Here is a 25,710-nt window from a genome sequence, read left to right on the forward strand (position 1 = left end):
TTTGATGTCAAATTTTGATAAAATTTCAGACATGTTCTTCATTCTCCAATGAAGACTTTGAAGGAGCTAAACACAAGATCGTTCCTTGTGACGCACGTGGCCATAAATGAACTGCAGCCTCATCGCTGTGCTCGCCCTTGCGGGGACTCAAATTCCGGGCTACGGCCAAAACCGCGTCAGCCGGCTCACACGTGGACAGTGGAGTCCTCGGCTGAAATATTTCTCATTTACTTCCACTGGCATCCGTTGCTTTGATTAGCTAGCGTTGCTTGTGTCAGACGTTTCTAGCTTAGGTGCTAGCCAATTACATTATATGTGGTTAGCTTAAATAACGCTACACAGCTCAAACGGAGCTCTAGGACAAAGTTGTTCTACCTGTTACTCATGGTTTTTGTTGGCGGAGGGCACCCAAGAATCGTGGACATGGGGAACATCACTTTAGCAACAATATCTGTTAGTTCTGGCTAAATTGGTAGCTATATAGCAGATAATGCTAAAGGCTAATTTATGGCGTGTTTCCACCGGCTCAACTCGCCTCGGCACGGTTAAGTTGTGTTTCCACTAGAATAGAACCTGCTACCAGGTCCTTTTTTAAGTACCTGATCTGGAGAGGTTCTAAGTGAGCTGAGGCGACACTATTCTATTCGAGGAAATATTGAAAATGCCCCTCGTCATCTATCTCTCTCAACACCAACGAGCAACGTTCTCCGTTCACCGGTCTTACATTCCACTGCCGCAAAAAACCCGCTCGCGTTTCAGTCCATTTCTGCAACTTTGTACTCAGCACTGCCCTCTAGAGGAAATATTGCGTAAGCATCCATACCAAATGCAAAAGCAAACAGAGGTATGTGGGGACGTAGATAATGTTTACAAAGGACGGACATAAAACAGACAAAAATGGACCTTAACCCTCATTAGTGACTGTTGAGTGAGTGTTACCATCACGTTCCTGTCAGACGCTATAAGCCTCATTCGATAAGACTTTCTTTTGCTTTTTATGCTTTTGTCGAGTTTCTGTTCCGTCTGTGTCTGCGTTGTGGGAACCGGTCTTATTTTGATGTTATTAGACTCACGTTTGTCCATTAAATGCTATATTAGTCAGTCGACAGGAGGCTGTCCATTCATTGCATTAAGACAAATCAATGCTTAAATAATCTTACATATAGTCCCTTTAAAGGCCCTATCGCATGGATCTGCTTTGTTTTAATAATGTTAACTTTTCTCATTTTTTTTTTTTTTTATGAGACAAGTTTCATTTTTGACTCTTTGACTCAAGAATGGCCTAAAGTGGTTTATACCAAGTACCACCTGAGAAAATACAGCGGTGTAAATAGACCACGCAAAATCAGAGACAGACATTTCACAGGACGCAGATTTATTTATTCAAGTACCACCAGAAGAACCTCGCGTGGAACTGGTGGTACACGTACCACAGTTTGAGAACCCGCGGGGCCTATTGTATTCCGTGTAATGCGTCCAGACAGGAGCACACTGAAGTGCTCCGGTCATTCATCAGCATCAGCTGGTCGTATGACAGTTCTACTCCAACACGCCAAGAGGAGCTACTGGTAGCTGGCACCAAGTTTCTCTTTTCTTTCAAATTGTGAGTGTGTGTGTGTGAGAGAGTGAGAGAGTGAGGGGGGAGAAGGAAAAGTGAGGTATAGCGTGCGACATTAAAAATGAAGGTGGAAGAATTAAACAAGATATTTGCCTGAAATAGGGATGAAAGCTATTTGGAAGGAGGGAGGAGGGGGCGTCTGAGCTGCAGTACGTCTGTGATTGAAACCATCGTGTGTGTGTGTGTGTGTGTGTGTGTGTGTGTGTTCCAATCGGTCAAGGGGCTCGGTCAGAGACTGTGCTGGAGAAGCTTTACCAAACATGGTCACATAACAGAGAAGTGAATGAAAGGTTCCCCCTGCTACTGCAGCACACGCCCACACTGTAGGACTGGAGGGCCGACATCATCACCTGCACGCTGTGTACACACACACACACACACACACACACACACACCTGTGTGACACAACAACCTCGCCACAGTGTGTGTGTGTGTGTGTGTGTGTGTGTTTATCTCCTTTTTTTACAAGCTCCCATGTCTGTTTTGACTTAGCTCTTTGTGAGGAGCACAAGCAGTAACTTATAGTGATGTGAAAAATAAATAAATGAATAGGATTATGGGGGATATGTCTATTTCAGGAGGAATTTATGGTGGAGACCTTTCCCAGACTTGGGGGGAAATAAAAACACATTTCATTTTTTTTATTATTTTTTTTTGTTAAAGAAAGAAAATCAACATTCCAGACTTTGGAGAGGCTATAAACGGAGCCGGTGCTTAAGTCCTTGCCCAGAGGTAATCAAAAACTGAAGCAGTGTGTTAACAAGCAGCACCTAAGTGTCACTATGCCTCCCTCAGCCAAAGAGCCTGCGTCACACAGTGGGAAAACAACTGGGAGCACGGACTTGTGCTGCGTTACCTGAGCCTAATGTTCACATATTAAACGCTTAATAACGCTTTAAATGCGAGAAAGAAGTTAACTTACCCTTTAAAAATGGAAGCAGAAGTTGTAGTTGTCGTTTGAGTGTGAACACTGAACGACATTTAAAGGTCCAGTGTGTCACATTTAACCGGGGTTTAATGGCAGAATTTGAATTGTCTTCTTTTTTTGTAATCTTAGAATAATCCTTTTGTAATCTATGTACTTTAGGTAAGTGTTGACATCTTGCATCACTATTGGTGCTTTTCCATTGTACACTTTTAGCCCTACTTGTCTGTGACGTTGTTTTACACGCGACACAAACACACAAATGAGTGTATTCTGTGTCACTGAATCATTAGAATCAGTTCATTAAAAAGATCAGTTCAGTACTTCCTGCATGACCGGAGAAATACGGCTGAACGGGTTGTGATTCCTTTGCTAAATGTTGGAGATTAACGCAGATTAATTCTTTTTAACTGATCTACAGTTCGCCATTGTTCGGTTTGATTCTTGTGTCGGACGTCGCGCTCTGTGGTCTGTCTGTTCAGTGACGTTCACTTGGAACCTCGTCAGAGCAGGTACTCAAAGAAGCAGCAGGCACTATCGCTAATGGAAAAGCCTGAGTGGACAAACCAGCCAGATGCAAAGGCTGCTGTTGTTCCCTGATGCTCTTGAGCAGAGTGGATGTAATCTTGCAGGTGCTCCTGTTATGAAGCCTTAAAGGAATTCTTCACTGATTTGCATTTAGCTTTGTATTACTAGAATAGGGGCAGTATTTTTGAAAAATTGTGCATCCCAACCTCAGTTTCCCCTTTATTCTTTTCTTTCTCACGTGCCCACCAGTGACACTGCCCACTGTTTGCCCGTCCCCTTACAAGTGGGTCTAAAAGGTGCGGAATTAGCGTTGCAGTTTCAAGCCTCGGAACACTGGTGGGCACAAAAGGACTCGTGCCTCGTGCCGAGCTGTGCCGTGCCGTGCCGTGCCAAGGCAAGCTGGGACCATAGGTGGAAAAGGGGCTTTAGTTGATATGTTTATGTGACACCTGAATTTGCCATTTTGAAGTTAAAAACTGAAGCAGTTCAAGTGCAAAAGATGAATTTAGTCATTTTTTTTTTATAAAAATAATAAAAGTTTTTGAATTGTAGTGCAGTTTAAAAAAATAATCCCTTAGGTCACACTGACACTTAAAGTATTAGATGAGAACAACTGATTAAAGCTCTGGAATTTGTCTGAGCTTAAAGAACACTTGATTACAATATTATTATTATAATAATAATAATAATAATGATAATAATAATAAAGAAAAGCCAGTAAAGATTGAAACTGAGACTATGAGACTGAGTATGCGTTGCTGAATGTGAGAGAGAGCGCGGTCTGTGTTGACTCTGGTGGTCTCACTGACCAGATCCAGGTTTGTTTGAAGCTTCATGTCCTGTACTGTAGCAACAGGTTGGAATTATGATGCCATGAACTCAGCACTAAGAACTCCTCTGAGCTGCGTAGGATCCTGAGGCCTCCTACCATAAATAGCCAGGCGGAGTGGAGTGAGGAGAGGGGTCGGTGGGTGGAGGGAGAAGCAACCGAGTGCAGAAATGTCCTTCTGAGTTTCTGCACTAATCTCCCTCTTTATCCCCTCTTCTCCTCTCCTCTCTTCTCCTCTCCTCTCCTCTCCTCTCCCTCCCTCTCTACATCTTTCTTCCAGAATGCTCATCTACATTCTGGCACATTTCATGACTCATGGCTTCAGAATAACTCTACCTGTATCCTGGAGCTCTCCTGCTATCAATTATGTCTTATTTTTACTTTGAAATAATTACTCTGGAAAGTGCCGTGTGGAGTAATAAGTGAAATAAGACGTCGTAAATCTTTACTTTATGTGCTCCTTTTGTTTGGGTTGCCGGGTTGCTTATGACGTTGCTCAGCTTTGTTTTACTGTAAACACAAAGCACATTATCAGAGACTGTGGCACCTTTATAGCTTGTTGCTTATCAGCTGAACCATCCACATGACTTTTTCGCCGCACAATAAATGTGCCCAGAAGTCGCCCATTAACCCGTGTAAACGTGGAGTCAACGTAAATAAATAATCTGCAGAGGGATTCCTCACACACATCCCTGTACCTCTCCCAGGCAGCGTCGGCCCGTCCCTTCTCCCGTCCCATGCCCAAATAAAGTGTCCAAATTCCAAGTGGAGACTTCTTCATCTCTCTGTGAAATGTTTATAAGACCCTCGCTTACTGTGAGTGTGTGTGTGTGTGAGAGAGACAGAGAGAGAGTGTGACTGTGCATAAAAGTATCTGTGCACACATTTGTGTGAAAGAATGTAGAATCCTGCATTACGTCACCATACAATATGTTATTGTACAAAAAGTATGATCATTTTACAATGTTACGATGCAGTCCAAAACAAGACTGTGCGACACGGTCCGGGACTGAAGAGCGTAAAATCAAAACAACACATGGCTGCAGCGAGCCACATCAATGAAGCGTTGCACTTTGCACGTACAAATATTGCCTATATTTATTTATTTATTTAGCCTCTGTTTAAACAGGAAGAGGCCGCGCTGAGATTTAGAGCCTCGTTTTTCCAGGAAGACCCGAGCGAGACGGGCGGCAACACAAATACAACACCGCGTTAAAGACATGACACACGAGACAAGAAAGACACTTAACCGCTAATGCTAATGCTAAAATATTACAATATTTCATGGTGGAGTACTGTCATGGTTATTTGAAGCACTTTGTTGCTATGGTAATGTGTTTTTGTGCTGTATTTAAGCCTCCGACCACTAGTTAGCAGCAGACTTTTGGCTATGCAATGCTCTTCCTCTTCCTTTCTCCAGACCAGAGGTCTCAAACTCGCGACCCCCACCCCTCCCGCGGCCCACCTTCTCGATTTTATGCCGCCTGCCGCATAATATCATTTTATATAGACAGAAGATAATACCAAATATGATTGTTAGCTATTGTCATGAGCATAATAATAATACCTAAGTATTTAATGTAAAATTATACATATATGAGTTACTTTTGTGTATTTATTACAGTTGTCCATGTGTTATTTTAGAAATGTTTTATTTCAATTTGTATCATAAATATGTTTTTTGTGTATCATTCCAGTATTGTGATATAATTTGAAGCAAAATTCCCACATTGTTGACATGTTTCCCCATGACCGGTGTGGACACTCATTGTCAGGGGGTTTGAGTTTGAGACAAAGGCATTTAATGTTTCTAGACTAACGACAATGGCACAGCATAAAAGCACCATGAGACCTTTACACAATCCCTGCAGCTTTAAACAGCATCGTTTAATCATTTGATGGAAAATAGGTACAAATAACAGTGTTGCACTTTATATTATTTGCCAGAAAGCAGACGCTTGTATTCTGATTAGAGAATATTGTATATGATGAATTTTGTGTTTCTAAGAGCTGTGCAAAATCATAGTCTTGATTGTGCCCTAAACAGTGACCCTTTAATATGTGTTGAATGAGTGAAATTTGAGTTTTTTCATTTATTTATTGCTCTGTAGGTATTTAATATGTTTTATTGTTTCTATTATAATTTTATTTTTTATTTGCCCAGTTCTGTTGTACTTGTATGATGACAATCTATGTATCTACGATGGCACAAATTTAAATCTTAGCTCTGAGCTGCTGTACACCAATTATTTTACTGGCCTCTTTGACATATTTTGGACAGATATTTTAGTTTTGTTGAGAAAAAAAAAAGCCAATAAAGTGAAGGTTAAATCACCTCAGTGAAAGGTCGCTCAAATAAAACCAGCCAAATCTTTACAACCTTAAACATTAAAGGACACGCTGAGTCTCTGCTGTAAGAACACAGACTTTCAGCTAATTTAAGATAATCTGTTGAAGTTTGTTTACAGTCTGATACTGAGGTCTTGGATAATCTTAGAAACATTACATATTGTTTAAAAATGTAATAAAAGGTTAACCAGGTAATGAGGTTAATAATTATGATCGTATTCTCTTATTATTGGAGCAGTGAGCTCATCAGGGACATACAGTAATATTATTTTATAAAACACTGATGTCATGAGTCTAAAGGCCAGAATTGATTAAAGTTAAAGTTCAAAGTTTAAAGTTAAAGTTTTGAAGTTAAAGTTAAAGTTTCCAGTTTGTTTTAATTTCTTCTTACTTTATCTGTTTAATTATACTGTCTTCACAAAGATATTCTAAACATGATTTATTTTAGTTTTCCTTTGAAAAGTAATGTTTGTTTTGTAGCCTTTATTTAATATTCTTGGTTAATTTAAAGACTTAAAGACTACAATACACATCAGTGGTTTTTTAAAAAAAATCTTTTTACAGGCTAAACGGACATTGTCATATATAAACACATTTACACATATATATAAAATGTACTTAACTTTTAGAAGGAAAAGTATAAAACAAAGTGAGGAGTCAGGATTGAGCCATGGTGGCTCAGTGGTAGGACGAGTTGTTTTTCAACTGTAAGGTTGTGGGTTTATTTCCTGGCTCTGCTCGCATGAGGAATTACTGGGAATGGGAATTTCAGGCAAAAATGGTAGTCGGACATTTGACAGGATTATTCATTGCATATTCAAATATTCTAAACTCCAGTGCATGGGAGCTAGTGATAGTAATGCAGGGTTCCCAGCTTGTTGAGCGAAGAGGATAAGCTAACGAGATGCATTCAAAGACCCTGGTAAAGTGTTTTGAGCTTAGAGGACCAGCTTCAAGATGCATTCAAGAAACCTCTTAAATGCAGTCCACTTACTAAAGGCTGCTGCTGCTGCTGCCTTGTGATAAACCATTGATAAAAATCAATATGAAGAGTCACATTAACCGATCGACTCTTAATAATCAAACAAATAGTCAAATATCCGTGCCCGTCCCTACTGTTCACCGACACTAACATCTTACATTTCACTTCCTTGAACCTACTGTAGCTGTAAACTACACTTTGCCCTGATGCATTTACCGCCACACCTTAACAAGACATTTCAAACTGTCTGACAAATATTCTGCTTCCATAAAAGAAGAAAACACGCTTTAACAGGCTGTACTTAGTGAAGCATTTACTGCGTGTGATTTTACATTTATTCTTTTTCACATCCAGTCATTTTGGCCAGTGTCAGACTAATACTGTGTATAATTTTGGCTCATCGCTAGTTTTTATGTGCGGGTTTGTACATGAATCTCAGAGCAGAGACATGCAGAAACAAAAGGAACACCAAATGGTCTGTGGGTGGTATGTGGTGTTTGTAGCTCTCAAACTCAGTATCATAGGGTGCTTGTTTCTGAAGCTGTAGCTTTGTGGTACCCTGCTGTTCACTGGGCTGTTTGTATGTTTATCTCTATCCCCGCAGGCCCCTTCTTCTCAATCACATCTCAGACTAAATCTTAACAATCTCTCTGAAGTCACCATTCCTCCTGTATCATATTTATAAGTGCGTCTAAAAGTTCCGTGAAATCAATAACAATCGGGAAAGTGGAGCTGGACTGTGGAACAAAATGTATGTGATTTATTCGGAGACGAACAGCTGCGGCGCGTTACATCGTGAATGTGACTGTGGTCAGGGCGGAAAGTCTCTCATGCAGACAATTGCTCTGCAGTAATTCTTTACACCTGTGTGTTTGTGAATACATCCGTCTCTGCTGCTAATGTAACCATCACAGCATTCCCTCATTGTCCCGCCATGCCCGGCCCTCTCCAGAATGTTCCTCGTGTCCAGTGGTGACACACACACACACACACAGAAGTGAGAGTGCAGAGGGTGAATCACGGTGTTCAGTGAGCCGCCGCCGCCGCCGCCTCCTCTGATCCCCACTGACTGACTTTACACTCCACAGATCCCAACAGTCTACTGCATTCCTTCCCTTGTTATCCACCTGGCTATTGAGGGAAAGACGAGTAACACACCGACAGGAAAACCACCTCATTATCATTATTACAAGTGATGTCAGCTCTACGGTAGCTTCCACACACACAGAGACACACAGAGACACACGTCACACACATGTCAGATATGCTGCTATTCCACAGCTGTGTGTGGGTCCTCGTACACTGCATACACTGTATATTTTTGGATATGATAAGGACTCTTAAAAACTAAGAAGTCAGTTGATGCTGTGCAGATCCTCAACGCCAACTGAATGAACCGTGTGAAGGAAACATTTTGTCCACTCCTTGTATCAAGGTCAAGAGAACTTAGACTCTGTAAGTCATTTCACACATGATCCAACTGTCACACTCTGGATTAATGTCATTATTTCTCCTGTTAAACTAATGATTTTCACTTTTGTTCCCCTTCAACTCTTAATCATCTACATTTGACTCCTTTAAAGTACTTTTTCTTAGGTCATTTGAGTTGATAAGGGTCAAATTAACCGAGTATCTACCAAAGTTACATTATTTTAATACAAATTCACCACAGCTTAGAAAAATAAAAAGAGTTTTATATAAACCTTTACTTGAGGATTATATGATTGTTTTAATGGTTGTTGAAAATTGAAATTCTAAGGATTCAAGGATGTTGTATTTGTCACATACAGAGGAGGATGTCCGGTCTCATTATTGAGCAAACAGAACAGAATAAAAGCATAAAAGATGAGTCTTATGCAAAGTTAAATACATACGATACGATATTATCACAATATTTATGTCACGATACGATACTTTCATGATATTTAGGTCACAATAAGATATCATTATATTTAGGTCACGTAACGATATTATCACAGTATTTAAGTCCTTATATGATATTATTACGTTAAGTTACAATACAATATTATATATCTATATATATATTATATACAATATTATCAGGATATTTAAGTCACAATACAATAATATTACGATATTTAAGCCACGATACAATATTATCACGATATTTAAGTCACAATACGGTATTGTCACAATATTACATTGATTTTTTTAAAGTTAAAAAAAGTATATGCTAAAAATAAATAAGAAAATATGTCTGTATACTATCACCACGCAAAATATCACTCCTAATATCACATCAGTACAGTTAAATATGATTATTGATAATGACGAGTAACATCAGGCCTATATCACTTAATGTAATGTGTCGTTAAATCCATAGGGTGGTTATTGATTGATTGGCATTACATAGTGAAACAAAGCAATGACATAAGATGACAAGAACAGAACAGTGACGTCACAGAGCATCATCATCAGCAGCAGCAGCAGCAGCAGCAGCGTCTCTATCTGGCCTAAAAGTGGAAAAAGTGACTGAATGACTTCTAATACCCGAGAGGTGACATCACTCCTCCAGATGAGGAGGCTGCGCCCTGATTGGCCGGCGGCCTCGGCCAATCACAGGGCACACACATGGGAAGCGTTTAAAAAAGATTCAGAACAGCGTCGGAAAGTTCGAACCGAAGCTTCAGCAGCTGCACGGAGTCTCACTGCGACAGAGAGTAAGACAGGACGGGACGAGGGAAGACAGAGACACGGAGACACGGAGACACGGATTTGTCCAGGACTGTGTGTGTGTGTGTGTGTGTGACTTTGGGACAGAGAGCTGCTGTAACCTGCGTCTCCATTTTTAAAGCCCTCCTCAGCTCCACTGACCGCACACAGCAGGATGTCAACACATTTCAGGAGCGGCCCTGCCTTCGGACTTTCTGCCGAGGTCAAGAGTAAAGTAAGTCGGATTTCACTTCACCTTCACTGGCTTACATTCAAATCATATGCAGCTGGAGCCTGAACTGCTTTAGATGGAGGTCAGAGGTCCACCAGAGGTCAGTGAAGGCCTCGCAGCATGAAGATGGACACAGTAACACTCCCTGTTTTTAATCTATTATGATAATAATATACATATTCTGCTCTTTCAGCTTCTAGACTGGAATCTTGAATCACTAAGTTACAGAATACCAATAGTCAATATGAATAAATGGAAATAAAAGAGCAAATAAAGGAATGAAAATAAATGACTACAAGTCATACAAGCACTCAAACACACCATAAAGTGATAAACGTATGAATGAATGAAGGTTAAAAAGGGGAAGTGATGAACGATAAAGGCAGTAACGCAACAGTACAACTGTCATAAAACACTGAGTATTGTCACAAATACTCACTGCAGTGAAACACACACGTAAGAAGAAGGAGGTCAGTTTTTACAAAGTGATTTAAAAGACTTTTAGTGAAGTTGGAAGCTTCATCTCCTCTGGCAGGTTGTTTCAAATCAGCTCTGATGACAGAGAAACTATCTTGTCTTTACACTATATGTTAGTTTAGGTCGTTTACATGATGCTGTAAAACACTGGTGTGTAAAATCCTCAAAGAGCAGCGATATAAATCAAAAGTGACCAAACTACAGTGAGTTGTTCTTAAAGTGCATTTATGGCCCTGTTAAAACAACATAACGTTGACATAAAAGGGCAAATTTAATGTTTAAACAGATGATAATTGAATGATACGTACACGTTTGAAAACTGAGTTCATAGAGTTTCTCGCAGTGAAGTGTGCTTTCTATTTTTGAGTTAAAATCATTAAGACGCAGACATTCTAACATGATTTGGTCAGGACTCGGCTCCGGTGACTCTTGGATCACACAGTGTGGGAGGTGATTGTTTTGGAGCGAGTCTCGCGTCTCTGTGGCCAAGTTATTCGTGCTAATGTGAAAGGATCAGGACATTTTTAGTCTGTGGAAATCTGACTTCCACTCCTCATTATTGTTCCTGGTTCATTTAAGAACCGACTGACAGGAGTGAGCTTACAGTGACTGAAAGACGACGAGAATTAAAAGCACTTCTGACGTGTCATGATGAAAGCTTGAATTGCAAAAATGTAAACGGTTATGAATAGATGTTATTATATGAACAAAATACACGTAAGTATTTAGGAAGTAATGCCATCTATGAGGATCTGTGTGTAAAAGAATGGTAAAGTAAAGCAGAACCATGTTTTCCCTCTGAAGTCCATAGAGAAAATCAAAGATTTTACAACCACAGCGCACAGAAATGTAGTGATCCATCGCCGCCTCCATCGCTAACTATCTTAAGTTGCGACTTTATTTTGATTTACTGAAGTGGCACAAACTATGGCTAACAAGGCGGCAGAAGACCAACAGCTCCTGTGCCGCTGCAGGATAGAAACACTGATTTTCTCAATGGGGTTTGGTGCTGGAGACTGAGGTGTTTACAAACTCCAGTATCCAGCCACAAGTGGCTTATTATTTGAATCTTAATTGTCACCGACTGTTACCTTACGAAATCATTATAAAGGGGCAACCTATCCTTAAGATATCAAAGACTTAATCAGGCCTAGATTTGATTTGATTGCATTTTATGAAGTGGCTAAAATCCCTGCTGATAAAGTGTCAATAACCTCATACGAGCACATTTCATAAAACTATCCCTTTAAAGGTTCAGTTATATTTTCAGTTATATTTTCATTTGGCTAAAATAGAAGGGTTTATTTCCCATGTGATTGTATGAAGTGTTGTGAGCCTTTTATATTTATATGAGGACTTGGGTCTGCTGGTTCTCCAACACACATGGAAGGGAGGGTTAATATGAGGGTAACATGTAACTCCACTACTACATTGTGTTGATAAAGTTGATAAAGTGGATTTTGCTGCTATCGTGACAGTAGTGACTGTGTTCAGTGGGATGAGTCAGAGCTGCCGACAGTTTTTGTTCCCAAAGGTCAGTCTGCGACTGTTCCGACACCCACATCATTGTCGTCCTTATTCTCCCAAAAGGGATGTGGTCTCTTCCCTGAATGGTGCTGTCTATCATCAGTGCTTTATTCCCTCACGGAGGCACCGGGCACTCTGTGAAAACCCACATTCCTGTCATGACTGCTGTTGAGCAGCCACTGGGCTCTTAGTCAGGAATGAAGGTTTGAGATTTCAGTGCTGCGTTGTTTGTTATTTGGCTGCCAGCTCTGTGCCGCGGCCGTAGAGGAGTGAACTCCCATTTGCTGAAGAATGGGAACGTTGCTTCACAAGGATGCGAGCGTCAGGGCTTTGTGGGTCACGCGGGGATGGTTCAGTTCCAGAGACGCAGCAGGAAGGGCGACAGGTACAGCAGCGTGATCTCGTGGCCTTGTATGGAGTGACTGGGCTCTGGCTTGGAACTTGAGAAAGTGTCCTTTTAATCTAAACAGTTTACTCTGAAGTCAAGACACACAAAACCCCGTCCTGACACAACGCAGGTGGACCTGAGACGGCAGATCCGTTTGAAACTCGCAGAAGAAATAATGTCCGAAACAAGCGATGTCTGTCTGTGTATGTGGAGATTTCCACTTATCGGTGACCGGCGTTTAGACAGATGCTTTTACTCTGAGCCCACACACGTTCCACTGCACATAAAGTGACATTAAGACACTTTGAAAGACAGTAATTCTTAGTCTTGCAGATTTAAAGGTGCATTAATATCTCTGTATAAATCCATAAGGCCCCAGGGTGTGCAGTGAAGTTTGGATAAGAAATGCAAGAGATTTCAGTAAAAGAGCTGCTTCTGCCCCCGTTTACCCTGTGGCACGAATTCATCTCTCTCTGTTCATCACATCATTTATGTGTTAAGTGCAGGATTCTAACATCAAAATATTGAAATATTGAACAGGTATTGCACTAGTTGCACAAATATACACCATTTCCACATTTGATACACTCAGAATGTTGGTGTACTCAACATTAATTCAGGTATTTTTAATTAAATTTCGAGATACTTGTGCCATAGTTGGTGGTGATATTATTGTATATTTTATGTTCTATGTCTTTCAGAACACTTTTACAAGCACATGTAAAAAACCTATGATTAACATATGAGATAGATAAACCGGTGTTTGCATAACTGTTAGGCTTGTGACTCTATAAACGCAGGGTCACATTGGGTCCTGTCCTCTAAATAAATGTGACTAACGTATGAAATGCAAAAGAAATGTATTTACTACTTATGCATTGAGATAGCTGGACTTTGCCCTCTTCATTTATGCAGTTAATCATCTCTCAACCTTACAAATGCACCTTATGACCCTTTTAGGTAATGTTTAACCTCTGTGTAGTTGTTTAAACAAGTGACGCCACAACCAGGGAAAATACTTCTTATAAAAGTATTTTTATACTGGAAAAATGTACAAAATAAGACAGAATTGCTCCAAATTGTCCAGTCTTACCCCCAGGTTATTAAAATACACATGTTTTGGCATCGAGGCTGTCTGTCCTGGGCCCTTCCCAAAGATGCTTGTTTTTTTGAGGATGCTTTGCAGCGTAGGCAGTTGTTACCAGTGCTGGAAAAGTGATCTTTCTACAGAAGGGACGTGTATGTGGAGCTGCAGAGTGGAACAGCCAATAAGAGCGCCCTCTGTCAAAGTCTCTGTCATGACAGGCTTGAAGGATAATTCAATAATAATAATAATAATAATAAAACATTTTGCAACATCATTTTCTTTGTCCTTAGAACATTTTCGGTCATGTCATCAAGCCCTGGGTGCTATAGTCTTAATTTATTCTCAGATCACTTGATTTACATTATGCTGGAGGGTTATTATGGAATTATTAATCAATGATTATTAATCAATGAAGAAGTGTCATTTAAGAGACGACTTCTGCTTATTATGGAATATTTTGAAAATGTATTTGTGCTTTTAAAAGATTAAATAGACTACTTAATGGATTGACTATATATAAATAATAGATTTTATATATACATACATATGTATATATGTGTGTGTGTGTGTGTGTGTGTGTGTGTATATATATATATGTATGTGTATGACCACATATATGTATGTGTGTGTATATATATATATATATATATATATATATATATATATATATATGTATATATATATATATATATATATATATACGTGTGTGTGTGTGTGTATATATATATATATATACACACACACACACACACACACACACACACACACACACACACACACACACACGTATATACGTAGCGCAGGTCGTCCTATAACAGGTAGTTCTGGGTTTTAATCCCAGGCTCCTCTCGTCTACATGTTGACACGATACTTAAGCCCAGATTACTCACAGTGACTGTCCTGGCAGTGTATGAATGTGCTAATGATGCATAAATGTGTTGTATTAATGTGCTTGTGAATGCATGAGTAGCACAAACATTTTGTGTGGTCATCAAGAATAGAAACATTAATCACAAATGTAATAAAAGTGACTGCAGATGATTTTGATCTGAGCATCAGGAGGTTTTCCGGTGTACAGCCTTACTTGGTCTGGTATGACCAGTAGCTTATGGTGGCTGGCTACTGTAGGCGTATGGCTACAGCTATCTTTAGACAGATATTGCTTCAGTTGTGTCATTACTGACTTATCTGTTCTCGTGCTGAGTTTGCTGTAGATGAGTGAGTTCTTTAGTAAAACTGACACTGGTTTCCTTCATGGAAAGAGAATCTTAATTCCGACTTCCAAAGGGCGTTTGAGCCGGGGTCACCAATGCCATCTGGTCCAAAGAAAATGGCACATTTGGGCAGAATATTTTTAATAAAAACCTTTTGTATTGTGTATTCGTTTGTGTCCGTGCTCCATCCCATCCCACAACTCTCCTACGAGATGAACGGTCAAGTCGAACCTCGACAGGAAGCAGGACCTGTCCATGTTGGACGGTTGTTATCAGACGGAGTTTGACTGAATAGTCAACTCACTGTAAAAGGACAGATTCTGGAAAACCCAATGGGAGAGAGAGAGAGAGTCAGAGAGTGAGAGAGAGTGAGAAATATGAGCTGGTCCAATTGCAGACGACGAGTAGGGCAGTCGGAGCGAGAGGGAGTGTTTGGGGGAAAAGCTTTTTCTCCCAAGTTTGGTGTGATGGACTGGAAGCTATGCTATCCCTGCTGCTTTGAAAATACTTGTTTGTGTTGGCTGCCAATCCCAGACTGGGAAGACTTATCTGTAGAACATTCAGGAAGAAAGAAAGTGTGTGCGTGTGTTTGTGTGTGTGCGCTCGCAAAGGGGGAGCAGCCTGAAACCCCCGGTGCCAGAATTCAAAGTATTAGGGCAAAGTGTTTGTGCCAATAAGGAAATACATGGAGAGAAAAGAGAGGGAGACCAGTGTGTTTTTTCAAGTAGGAATGTCCACAGAGAATTTTTGTTTTTCTTCCTGTTCTTTTTATAGGAACTTAAAAACAAATGTGAGATTTAGCTAAATAAAAATATTTAGTACAGGTTTTTCCATTGAGATTCTATATTTTATAGGACATAAACTGTATGAATTTCATAAACTGAAAAGTCAGTGCATACATTAAAGCTGGGCTCTGTAAGTCCAGAAAAGGTAGCAGTCGCAGGCTACACTGAACATGACCTTCCATCAAAGCTCCACCATCAAACTGACTTATATTATAGCAGTGACATATGTGTGTATGTGAGGCAATCATCTCATGCTGTGAAAGGATTGCTCGTGTTTATTTGTAGTATTGTGAGGGTAAAGTATCGTCTCTGGGTTTTGGGGGGCAAACCAAATATATTAATGGCTATTAAAAGACCAAAAAATAAGATTTTTTTGCAGAAACAAAGCATTTTATTTTCCCATTTTGCAAATTCTGTCAATTTTCTTAAAGGTAAATAATAAAATTGTGTCTCGCTACTTCCTGAGACATGTCAAACAATAGATAGTCCAGGGCAAAATGATAGTTTAGCTTCAACTGCATTTGTGCACCACTCGTACAGATCTAGTCCAACTGATGATGCTCCAGCGGTTTGTAAATCGGACTCAAAGAAGTGTCAAGAAATGAGAAAAGAAAATGTGACAAAAAGCAATATGCAGACACTGCCATTCCTTTGAAAATATATATATATATATATATATATATATATATATATATATATATATATATATATATATATAATTCTTAAAAAAATTAAATATATATATATATATATATATATACTTGAACAATCTTTAGTTGATTAAAAATAAATCCTTTCAAGTTAAATCCACTTAAGGGACTAAAACCTGCCACTGGAGAGTAGACTTTGGCTGAAATCCGCTTTCATCTTCTTTGTAATAAAACTCTCTATATAAAGCAGAAGAAAAACATTAAAGTTTGACCTCTAATCTTTCCTCAGCTCGCAGGGAAGTACGACCCCCACAAGGAGGAAGAGCTGCGGCTGTGGATCGAGGATTTGACCGGGAAGAAGATGGGAGACCACTTCATGGAGAGCCTGAAGGACGGAGTCCTGCTGTGCGAGTGAGTGGACAGACACACGGACAGGAAGCTTGTAAAAAAACATAAAATGATGTAAATCCCACGTTCTTGCCTTGTGTCTGTCTCTCTCTGTAGACTGATTAACGTGATGCAGCCAGGTTCTGTGAAAAGGATCAACCACGCCCCTCAAAACTGGCACCAGGTAACACAACGAGCATCATTTACATTTCATAAAGAAGCTGCCATATCAGACTCATCTCTGTGTGACATTTAATGAACTTTTACCGCGCTGAAAAACAACCCCATAAACTTAAAGGTTGATTTTAAAAATGAATTCTCACTGATATTAACTTTGCTGCTAATGAACGCTCACATAGACGGAGTCAGACTTTATAAGGACAGAGAGAGAATGAGTCATTAGAAACTTTAGCTGCTTGTTTATTTATAATTACTTGGACAAGATAGTAGATAATATTTATTCTATTTGTTCCCCTTGTTCTGTAGTTAAGAATGTTAATAATCCTTCATTTATTTGCTCATAATAGAAGATAGTTAGCTTAGCGTCGCATGAAAAGAAATGGGTAGAAAGAAAGATCAAAGCCACCATTAAAAAATATACGTTATCAGTCTTCTCTGCACACGGTTGTAAGTACCTTTAACACATTTTGTCCTCCTTCCTCCTTTTTAGCTGGAAAACATCGGGAATTTTGTCCGCGCGATCACAGACTTCGGCCTGAAGCCACACGACCTCTTTGAGGCCAACGATCTGTTTGAGAACGTGAACCACACTCAGGTCCAGTCCACGCTCATCGCTCTGGCTGGGATGGTGAGGACACGACATAAGCTGTGACATTATAATACGTACAGTACGGTGACCTTCATTTAAACCGGGTCCAAGTAGAGCCACCAAACTGGATCTAACAGACTTAAAATAACAGTTTTTTAAGCCGTGTTATCACAAATGATAGATCATTTCTTCAACATTTCCAACTTTTAGAGCCCACCTGTCGCTCAACCTTAAATTTGACGCTGCAAAGTAGGATTTGTCAGTTGTAATAGATGAATGATTTTATCTTGCATGCCAAATACTGTACCACACCGGACTAGAAGGATTATGTCAACAGCACAAAAGAATAATGCTACCGAACATAAACTACTGTCATTTGTATGATTTCTCTCTCAGGCCAAGTCCAAAGGCTTCCAGTCCAAATACGACTTAGGGGTGAAGTACGCCGAGAAGCAGCAGCGTCGCTTTGCTCCGGAGAAGCTGAAGGAGGGACGCAACGTCATAGGCCTGCAGGTCAGAATCAGCTAAACCACTCACGGACATCCGTCATTGTAACTGTGGTCATGCGTGGGATTGCTGATGCGTCGTCTATAAACATCTGCCCTGCATTATTCATGTAGAGTAGAACTTTGCTCTAAGGCCGGGGACACACTGTCCCAGCAGTTGGCAGACAGGCTGGTGATTTCTGTCCCAAGCCTTCTTTGGAGCAGTGTGTGCGGCACAGGATACATTTCAATAACTTTACAACAAATTCAGCCTCTTAAATCGGTGTCACCATCTGCTGTTTAGCTCCAGCCATTCACAAAACAAGTAGAGATGCGAGAATGACAAAGCAAGTACACAACGTCCTGCGAACCCTGTTCCATTCCCTCCTGATTTCATTTAGACATCGTTCAAGTCTTAAATTGTTGATCCGTCTTTGCGATGGCCAAGTGACGAGAAACCGGCGTTGGCATTTATATACGTCGCTTAATAGGTCATCAGCTTTTCAATGGTGGATACTGGATGCAGATTACCACCACCTGCTGGTAAGGAAAGGCATTTCCTCTCATCCAGGGACACAGCAGTCATGCTGGTTTCTCGTCAACTGTGAGGGCAACATTTGTCCCCAGCACATGCTCACAGGAGACAGCGGCACACTTGGCTGTTATTTGCCGTTGACAGTGTCTTCACTGACAGTGTCTTCACTGACAGTGTCTTCACAGACAGTGTCTTCACAGACAGTGTCTTCACTGACAGTGTCTTCAGTGACGCAGCTTTATTTTGTGCTGTGTGTCTAGATGGGCACCAACAAGCTTGCCAGCCAAAAGGGCATGACGTCATACGGCACACGGCGTCATTTGTATGATGCCAAGATAGGCATGGACAACCCAGTGGACCAGTCTACCATCAGCCTACAGATGGGCACCAACAAAGGAGCCAGCCAGGTGAGAAAAGAGTCTCCATTCACACGGACATAATGTTCTTATTCATCGCTTTACTGGGGCAAAAACTCAGGCTTGGGATTAAATCATTTAAAGAGCACAGCTGCTGTTATTATTGTCAACAAATCTCATTAGTGGCCAAAGCCAACATCGCATTAGTTCCTTTGGGCCATTGGAGCTTTAAAAGTAATGCATTTTTCCCCATGAACCAATATTTCATGAAACTGCTTTTTCTTTTGCAGTTTTATGAAATACTCTCGCAAAATGTTATTTATCAGTAATAAAATTAGAGGGATTAGTTTCAGCTGCAGATTAATACACACTGTTGTAGCACTGAGGAGCCCAACGAGGAGCACTGTGAAGTTCATAGATAATGGAGACATGATGAAGTCCATACATCGCTGGAATGACTACATAAGAATGTTATTTTACGCATTTAGATAAACTATCAAAATTGTTACCTTAAAGTAACAGATTAGATGAGATGAGGTGAGATTATATTACATTACACATTATTGATCCCACATTGGGTGAATTCTCTTGTTACTGTAGCAAATGCACAGATGTAACCAGGAAATGTTATAAAGATATTTACATAATATAAATATATTATTATTATTTATATATTATTATTATTATATATTTATATGTTTAAGAATATAGACCTTTCACTATGCACTGTACATGTACTATGCAGTGGAACAGGATTATTGCACAGATTTATATGCATAGATTGAACTTTATATTGGCCGCGCGTGAGAAATAGGGCAAAAATACAGGTGACAGTGTTACTGTAATACAGTGTTAGTTTTCTGTGTGCTGTGCTGATGTTAAAACCATACCAGCATATGGTTCAAACACAGTAGTTTGATAAACATAACCTAAACACTGACCGTATAATAGTCAGTGACATGACCGAAGGTATAAATTGAGTATTTCAGTTGGTGTTTTTTTTCCAGAGGATTTGAACAACATTTTTTTTAGCTGCGTCTTGCTTTTTGTCCTCCAGTCCGGCATGACGGCTCCAGGGACCAGGAGACACATCTTTGACAAGAAGCTGGAGCTGGAGAACTGTGACACCACCACCATCTCTCTGCAGATGGGCACCAACAAAGTGGCCTCGCAGAAGGGCATGACCACCTACGGCCTGCCGCGCCAGGTCTTTGACAACAAGTACTGCGCCAACCCCACTGAGCCCTGCGACAACGGCAGTGAGCTGGAGTTTGACGGCTACAACCAGTACTCCGACTAAAGTGTGACTGTATGAGAACACGGACATCTGCACCGCTCCTCCCTCCTCCCTCCTCTCCTCCCTCCATTTTGCTTTAACTTCAGACGACCGACCACAACTGACTTTTATTTAACACTGATTGATACCAATGTCGTCTTTTTTATCTTAAACCTATTTTTTACTCTATTTTAGTAAAACAATAAAAGTGTTTACATCGACCTGACCTTAAAAAACTTTAATGCAGTGATCAACTTCTCTATCTCACTGCACTGGTTCATTTTATTACTGCAAAGAAAAAAAATACCCACAACACTCTGCAATTTAACAACCTTCAATATTTATAGATTTTTTTTTCTACTGCTTTTTCTACTCGCGTTGTAATTATACATTATTAATTATTAATGCCCCTCACTTCACCTCCCTTACCCCCCAGACCAGTTTGAACACTGATGAAACAGAATTTGAAATTCCTCAAAAAGGAAACAAGTGACCGTGTGTTGGTGCTATTGAACTTTGACCCAGCTGGAAACACACCGGGGCCTCCACAGGCTCCAGGATTCCATTGCTCGGGGATGGCTGATGCTCGGGTCCGCAGGTTTGCCCGGGGCGGATGATGCAGGAGGACTTGTTGCTTTGTGCGGACATTGCTTGGTTTTATGAGCACCTGCGCTGAGAAATCACCATGTTCACATCACAAGCCTGGTAACAAAAAAAATCCCATTTTGACACTTTTCAAGGATGTGACTTATGTGCAGCATGGGCTTTTATTTGAGGAATAAGGAAAGGTAAATGTTAAGGTAAAGTTAGTCACCAGTCGTCTTTTCTTCCGTCCTCTAGGAAACTTTTGCTTTCTTGCTGTTGCTCCATTTGCACTTTAGCCGGCCTCACCTTGTGTGCAGTAACACAGTGGTAGGATGTAACTAAGTACAGTTACTATGATAAAGTACTTGGGTAGACATGTGAGATACTTCAATCTTTACTTCTTGTTTACCATCCTGTGCCATTGTATCCTCCAATACATTTTCAGTCTTTTGTGTTTATTGACAACCAGGTTTTACATACAAATTAAATAAATTTATAAAATACTTAATATAATAGTTGTTAAACCACTTTTCTACATACTGAAGCTTAATTTTTACACTGTGGCATTCCTACTGTTGCGTGTCCATATTAGGCAGCACCAAAGCAGACAGACCTGCCTGCTGATAATTGCTGATAATTCTCCTTTTCAAGAGTCTGCATCATACTGTTAACCCACCGAATGTCTTGAATGTAATGTTTTCTGGTTGTAAGTGCCACTGGTTGTCGCATGATTTGCTTTTCACACATTCAGGGTGCAGAAGTGTTTGATAAACTCAGGAGAGGAGGGTCACACACACGTGGTCTCACACTTCAGAACCTAAAATGACTGACTTTGAAGTCAATGGACCAGTGTATCTGAGCTCCTTGTCTCGTGAATGCATCACAGATATGGACATGTAGCAGAGTGCCATCTAGTGGGGAAAAGTACATGTACACATGCAGGTGTGTGTTTTTGGTCCAATCAATGTAGGATTGTAGATTTTTTGTTGTTGCTTTTTTTTTTATATACCATTATTACCATCCTATGATATTAAGAAAGGCAATAATACTGAGTAAATTTATTGTTCATCTAATGTGTTTGCTTTGTTCCAACGACACTTCTTCTTTGTTAACCTTTTTTTTTTTTAATATATGCCTTTCACGAAACATGACATTTGTGCAATAAAAACACTTCAAAAATATTTGCTTCTGCTTTCATAATTTTTTTTCATAACATCAAATTACATAGTAAATGTCAGGTACACAGTAGTGTAGAACAAAAGTGTGGTGGTGGGGGAGGGGATTTAAACTTAGCAGTACAAATACAATCTAATCCAGACGGATTGACTTGGCAATTTTTAAAAAGAAATTTTCAACCAGCAAAAAGTTTCAGTGCATTAGTGACAAAACATTACCTCACACTACGTGTTTTTCATCTATAAATCACAAATATTATGAAGGACATGGAATAAAACCTCAATGTTACACAGTAAAAATCTATGTAAAAAAAGGACATAATACTAATCACAAGCAAATCACTGGAGAGTGGTGACAAACAATGTGGTGAGGCTACTGTTGGAACAACATGTCGACACTCTGGCCCAGCCAGAGGAACACGTTAAAATTACAACATAATAAAACTCAAAAAAAGCTCATTCAAAGATGAGCAGCACGGATCAGGCCAGACGAGCCGATTAAACCAGACGGACGGGACGAGGCGTGTAAAAGTGAGGTTAGAGAAATGGACGGTGCAAATCGTGACTACTGATTGGCTGCTTCACAGGCATCGATCCAGTCACTGTAAACATCCACGGGCTCGGACAGATCTGACGCGGGGGAAAGTTAAGGGACATTCTAGGTGTTGACACACATGACACATTCCTACCCACACCAAGATAAAACACTGCTCTACTTTCTTACTTACACTGTAGTCTGCTGCTTTTGAATATAAACAAAAAGCCTGTTGCATATAAACCATTGTCAAACTGGTTCACGAAACACTGATTAAGCCTATATATTATCAAAAGTGCCTTTTTCTAACCTGCGTTTCTAAACTACATGACCTGCGCCTGGTACTAACAGACAATCATGACATCTATATGAATGAATAATGACAAATAAACAAACAAAACAGCGACAAGTGCAAACAAACAAACGTGATATCTATATCTGGTCTGATGTGTTAAAAAAAGGATACAGGTTATTGGCGTCTGGAACTCCTCCAAGCAAACACTACATGATATAATCCCTGTGTTGCGAGTTCGTTCCCTGAAAAAGAGCCGGCATTTTTATTATACATGATGCATTTGTTTCATATTTAAGGAAAACATTTATAATATTATGTTACAGATGAGATACACTCACATCTTGACATCACAGGATTTCTCATGGTTACAGAAGGGACAGGTGAACTGAGTGTCCAGGTTACCCGTCATTTTCTTCTTCGGGGGTGGTTTTCTCTTTGACTTTCTTCGCCCCATTTTTTTATCTTTTATCTGTGATGTGAAACAATAATAATAATAATAATAATAATAGTAAGTAAAATGTGTATTAAAATGTGTTAATAATCGATTACTAAATTAATCGACAACTATTTTGATAATCGATTAATCGATTTGAAGCTTTTTTTCATGATTAAAACAAGATTTCTGATTGTTTAAGCTTCTTAAATATGAATATTTTCTTAATTTCTTTGCTCTGGGTGACAAATTAATCATTAAAAGTCAATCATTTTGGTTTGTGGACAAAACAAGACATTTGAGAACATCATCATTTCCAGGTTTGACGAACACCGATCAACATTTTTTATGGTTTTCTGATATTTTATGGACCAAACGATTCATCGAGAAAATAATCGACAGATTAATCGATTATGAAAATAATCGTTAGTTGCAGCTCTACTGTCCTTGTAAGTCTTAAACTAAAAACTGCTATTGCTTTATGCAGCACTTACTGTACATTTCATGGCTTTAGTGTATAAATCTATAAAGGTCACCTCTTTGACGGGTTTAAACTACATAATATGACTTATATCCAAACTCTTAAATGTCTTATTATAATCATTGTCTATATCTGTACAGTCCAACTAAACCCCACACTCGTAGTTATTATAAATTCTTTTTAAAAAACATATTTAAAGTGTGACACTTTCAGCACCAAAACGACTGATGATAACTAAAGCGCCAAAAACAACACACAGCTACTTGCTAGCGAGCTAACTCGCTAACAGCTGCTAGCACGTAGGTTCAAAACCTGCTCGTTCTGAGACAACATTCGGGTTAAAAGGCGAAGCTTGAGTGTGTGTTTCATCTTGGTTTCGTGACAGTATGCGTGCACTCGCTGTGTGATGTGATTGTTGTCTTACCAAAGTGATGTGTCTCCCGCAGCGGAGGAGGAGGAGAAGGAGGAGGATGCTTTGTGTTTTCAACGGGCTACGGATGCTGCGTTTCTCTACAGCCTCCTCTGATTGGTTGGTTCATGAATAAGTCCAGGTTTTGATTGGCGAAACAAAAATGATTGACAGCCCAAGTATCCAATAGCAATAGCCCGTTTGGTAAGTTAGATCCCTCCTCTATAGATAAATAGCTACGCCTCTGTTACTCTGTATAAGCACGCAAACATGTAAATACCGCCTTTAAAAAATAGTAAATAGAAATAAATAGATAAATAAATAGTAAATGTAGTTAAACTGGCAAACTACATCCTTTAAAACAAGAAACGATTCTTCATGAGATACAAGGCCGGTCCAAGCCTTTATGGGGCCCTAAGCTGGATTTGATTTTGCCCCCCCCCCCCCCCCCCTCCACCAGTCACTCTTGTTTTTAGAGGGCAGTACAATCACAAGAATTATCCAGTATTCATTTGTAATTTCATATTCAATGTGTGGAGTAACTGATTTTTGAATCAAACAAGTAAACCAGTTTAATGACTTTGGTTTTAAAAAATTTTAAAAATTAGCAATCTCCAAAATCAAACCAAATAACTAAACACTATTAAGATATGTAAATAAATTTAAAGTTATCTAGATTTCTTTAATATGTTAAAGAAAAATTCACTTATGCCTCTGTTTACCATTCAAACTCAAGGTAAATAGAGAGGGAAACAAAAAGCATGCGTGTGTGTGTGTGTGTGCATGAGGACCAAAAAACATAAACTGTGAGGACATTTTGTGTTAATAATTTAGTTGTGATGATTGAGGTTAGGGTATCAATTTATAATGGAAACTGAAAACTTTCCAAACTGTTTTTGTGCTTTATAGATTCATTTTGCATCAAAATGTGTATTGATGTGAACTATATATCATTCCATATCCAGACAAGCAATCTTGATATTGAAATGGTGTGTACTATCATCATGAACACGTTTAAGTCAAAGATCTGAAGTAAATAAATAAAAACAAAACATATGAAATGACATTTCAGAGAAACTCTCATTAACATGACTGTTATCCAAAAAAAAGACTAGTTGACTCATTTATTCACCTGAGTGAATTATAAATATAGACCAGTTCGCTGGGGGAGGAAAATCAGCTAATAAAATATTACCCAATAATAACACTGTGTGTTATAAATAATAAAAGTTCAGACAAAAACATCCATCATGGTAAGTCCGTAAGGGAAATGTGTAGATGAATTCACAGCCTACACCCTCACTTGATTTATTGGTGCTATTTCGTGTGTACTTTCAAACCCACAGAGCTCCATGTAGCTTTGCAGATATAATGACAATATATATGAGCAGGTTTTATAGTTTGAATTTTTTAATTTATTAATTCTTATGTTTCTTTACATTACTGTCTAGTGTTTATAATAAATCATCAAAGACAATTTCATGATCTGTTGGCTGTGTTTCCAGTTTCTCTGCACATAAGCATTTGCCTAGGCACACAACATCAAAATATCATTAATATTAATGAGATTTTTTATTTTTTGTTACAACTTTCTGAAATATGAAGACATACTACTTTTATATTTAATGACCTATTGAGAGCTATTATGGCTACGACAGTGTGAACGCTAGAATATAATATAAGAGAGGAGAGTTTTAAAGTCAGGAGAGAAAACAGATCCAAAAC

At 39.4% G+C, this 25,710-nt stretch overlaps 2 protein-coding genes across 2 annotated transcripts; one reads left to right on the forward strand and one right to left on the reverse strand.

Moving 5' to 3' along the window:
• The first annotated feature begins 9,849 nt into the window (after positions 1-9,849).
• On the forward strand, positions 9,850-21,838 carry cnn1b (calponin 1, basic, smooth muscle, b). Its single transcript, XM_058654263.1, has 7 exons — positions 9,850-10,139; positions 16,554-16,675; positions 16,769-16,835; positions 17,322-17,459; positions 17,817-17,933; positions 18,701-18,847; positions 19,854-21,838. Exons 1-7 carry the CDS (start codon positions 10,080-10,082, stop codon positions 20,094-20,096), a joined length of 894 nt encoding a protein of 297 aa, XP_058510246.1. The 5' UTR covers positions 9,850-10,079; the 3' UTR covers positions 20,097-21,838.
• Positions 21,747-24,128, reverse strand: elof1 (elongation factor 1). Its single transcript, XM_058654264.1, has 4 exons — positions 24,001-24,128; positions 23,001-23,131; positions 22,834-22,904; positions 21,747-22,462 (listed from the first exon to the last, which is right to left on the reverse strand). Exons 2-4 carry the CDS (start codon positions 23,114-23,116, stop codon positions 22,398-22,400), a joined length of 252 nt encoding a protein of 83 aa, XP_058510247.1. The 5' UTR covers positions 23,117-23,131; positions 24,001-24,128; the 3' UTR covers positions 21,747-22,397.
• Positions 24,129-25,710: the final 1,582 nt, after the last annotated feature.

The sequence above is a fragment of the Solea solea genome, chromosome 16, assembly GCF_958295425.1.
Source record: "Solea solea chromosome 16, fSolSol10.1, whole genome shotgun sequence".
Classification (NCBI taxonomy): Eukaryota; Metazoa; Chordata; class Actinopteri; order Pleuronectiformes; family Soleidae; genus Solea; species Solea solea.

Excerpts from the sequence above, each read along its gene's own strand:
- cnn1b (XM_058654263.1), top strand. The coding sequence starts at position 10,080 with ATGTCAACACATTTCAGGAGCGGCCCTGCCTTCGGACTTTCTGCCGAG. Across the intron at positions 16,836-17,321 it reads CCCCTCAAAACTGGCACCAG|CTGGAAAACATCGGGAATTT; the intron begins GTAACACAACGA and ends CCTCCTTTTTAG. Across the intron at positions 17,460-17,816 it reads TCATCGCTCTGGCTGGGATG|GCCAAGTCCAAAGGCTTCCA; the intron begins GTGAGGACACGA and ends TTTCTCTCTCAG.
- elof1 (XM_058654264.1), bottom strand. The coding sequence starts at position 23,116 with ATGGGGCGAAGAAAGTCAAAGAGAAAACCACCCCCGAAGAAGAAAATG. Across the intron at positions 22,905-23,000 it reads AAATCCTGTGATGTCAAGAT|GGAACGAACTCGCAACACAG; the intron begins GTGAGTGTATCT and ends GCTCTTTTTCAG. Across the intron at positions 22,463-22,833 it reads GTTCCAGACGCCAATAACCT|ATCTGTCCGAGCCCGTGGAT; the intron begins GTATCCTTTTTT and ends CCCCCGCGTCAG.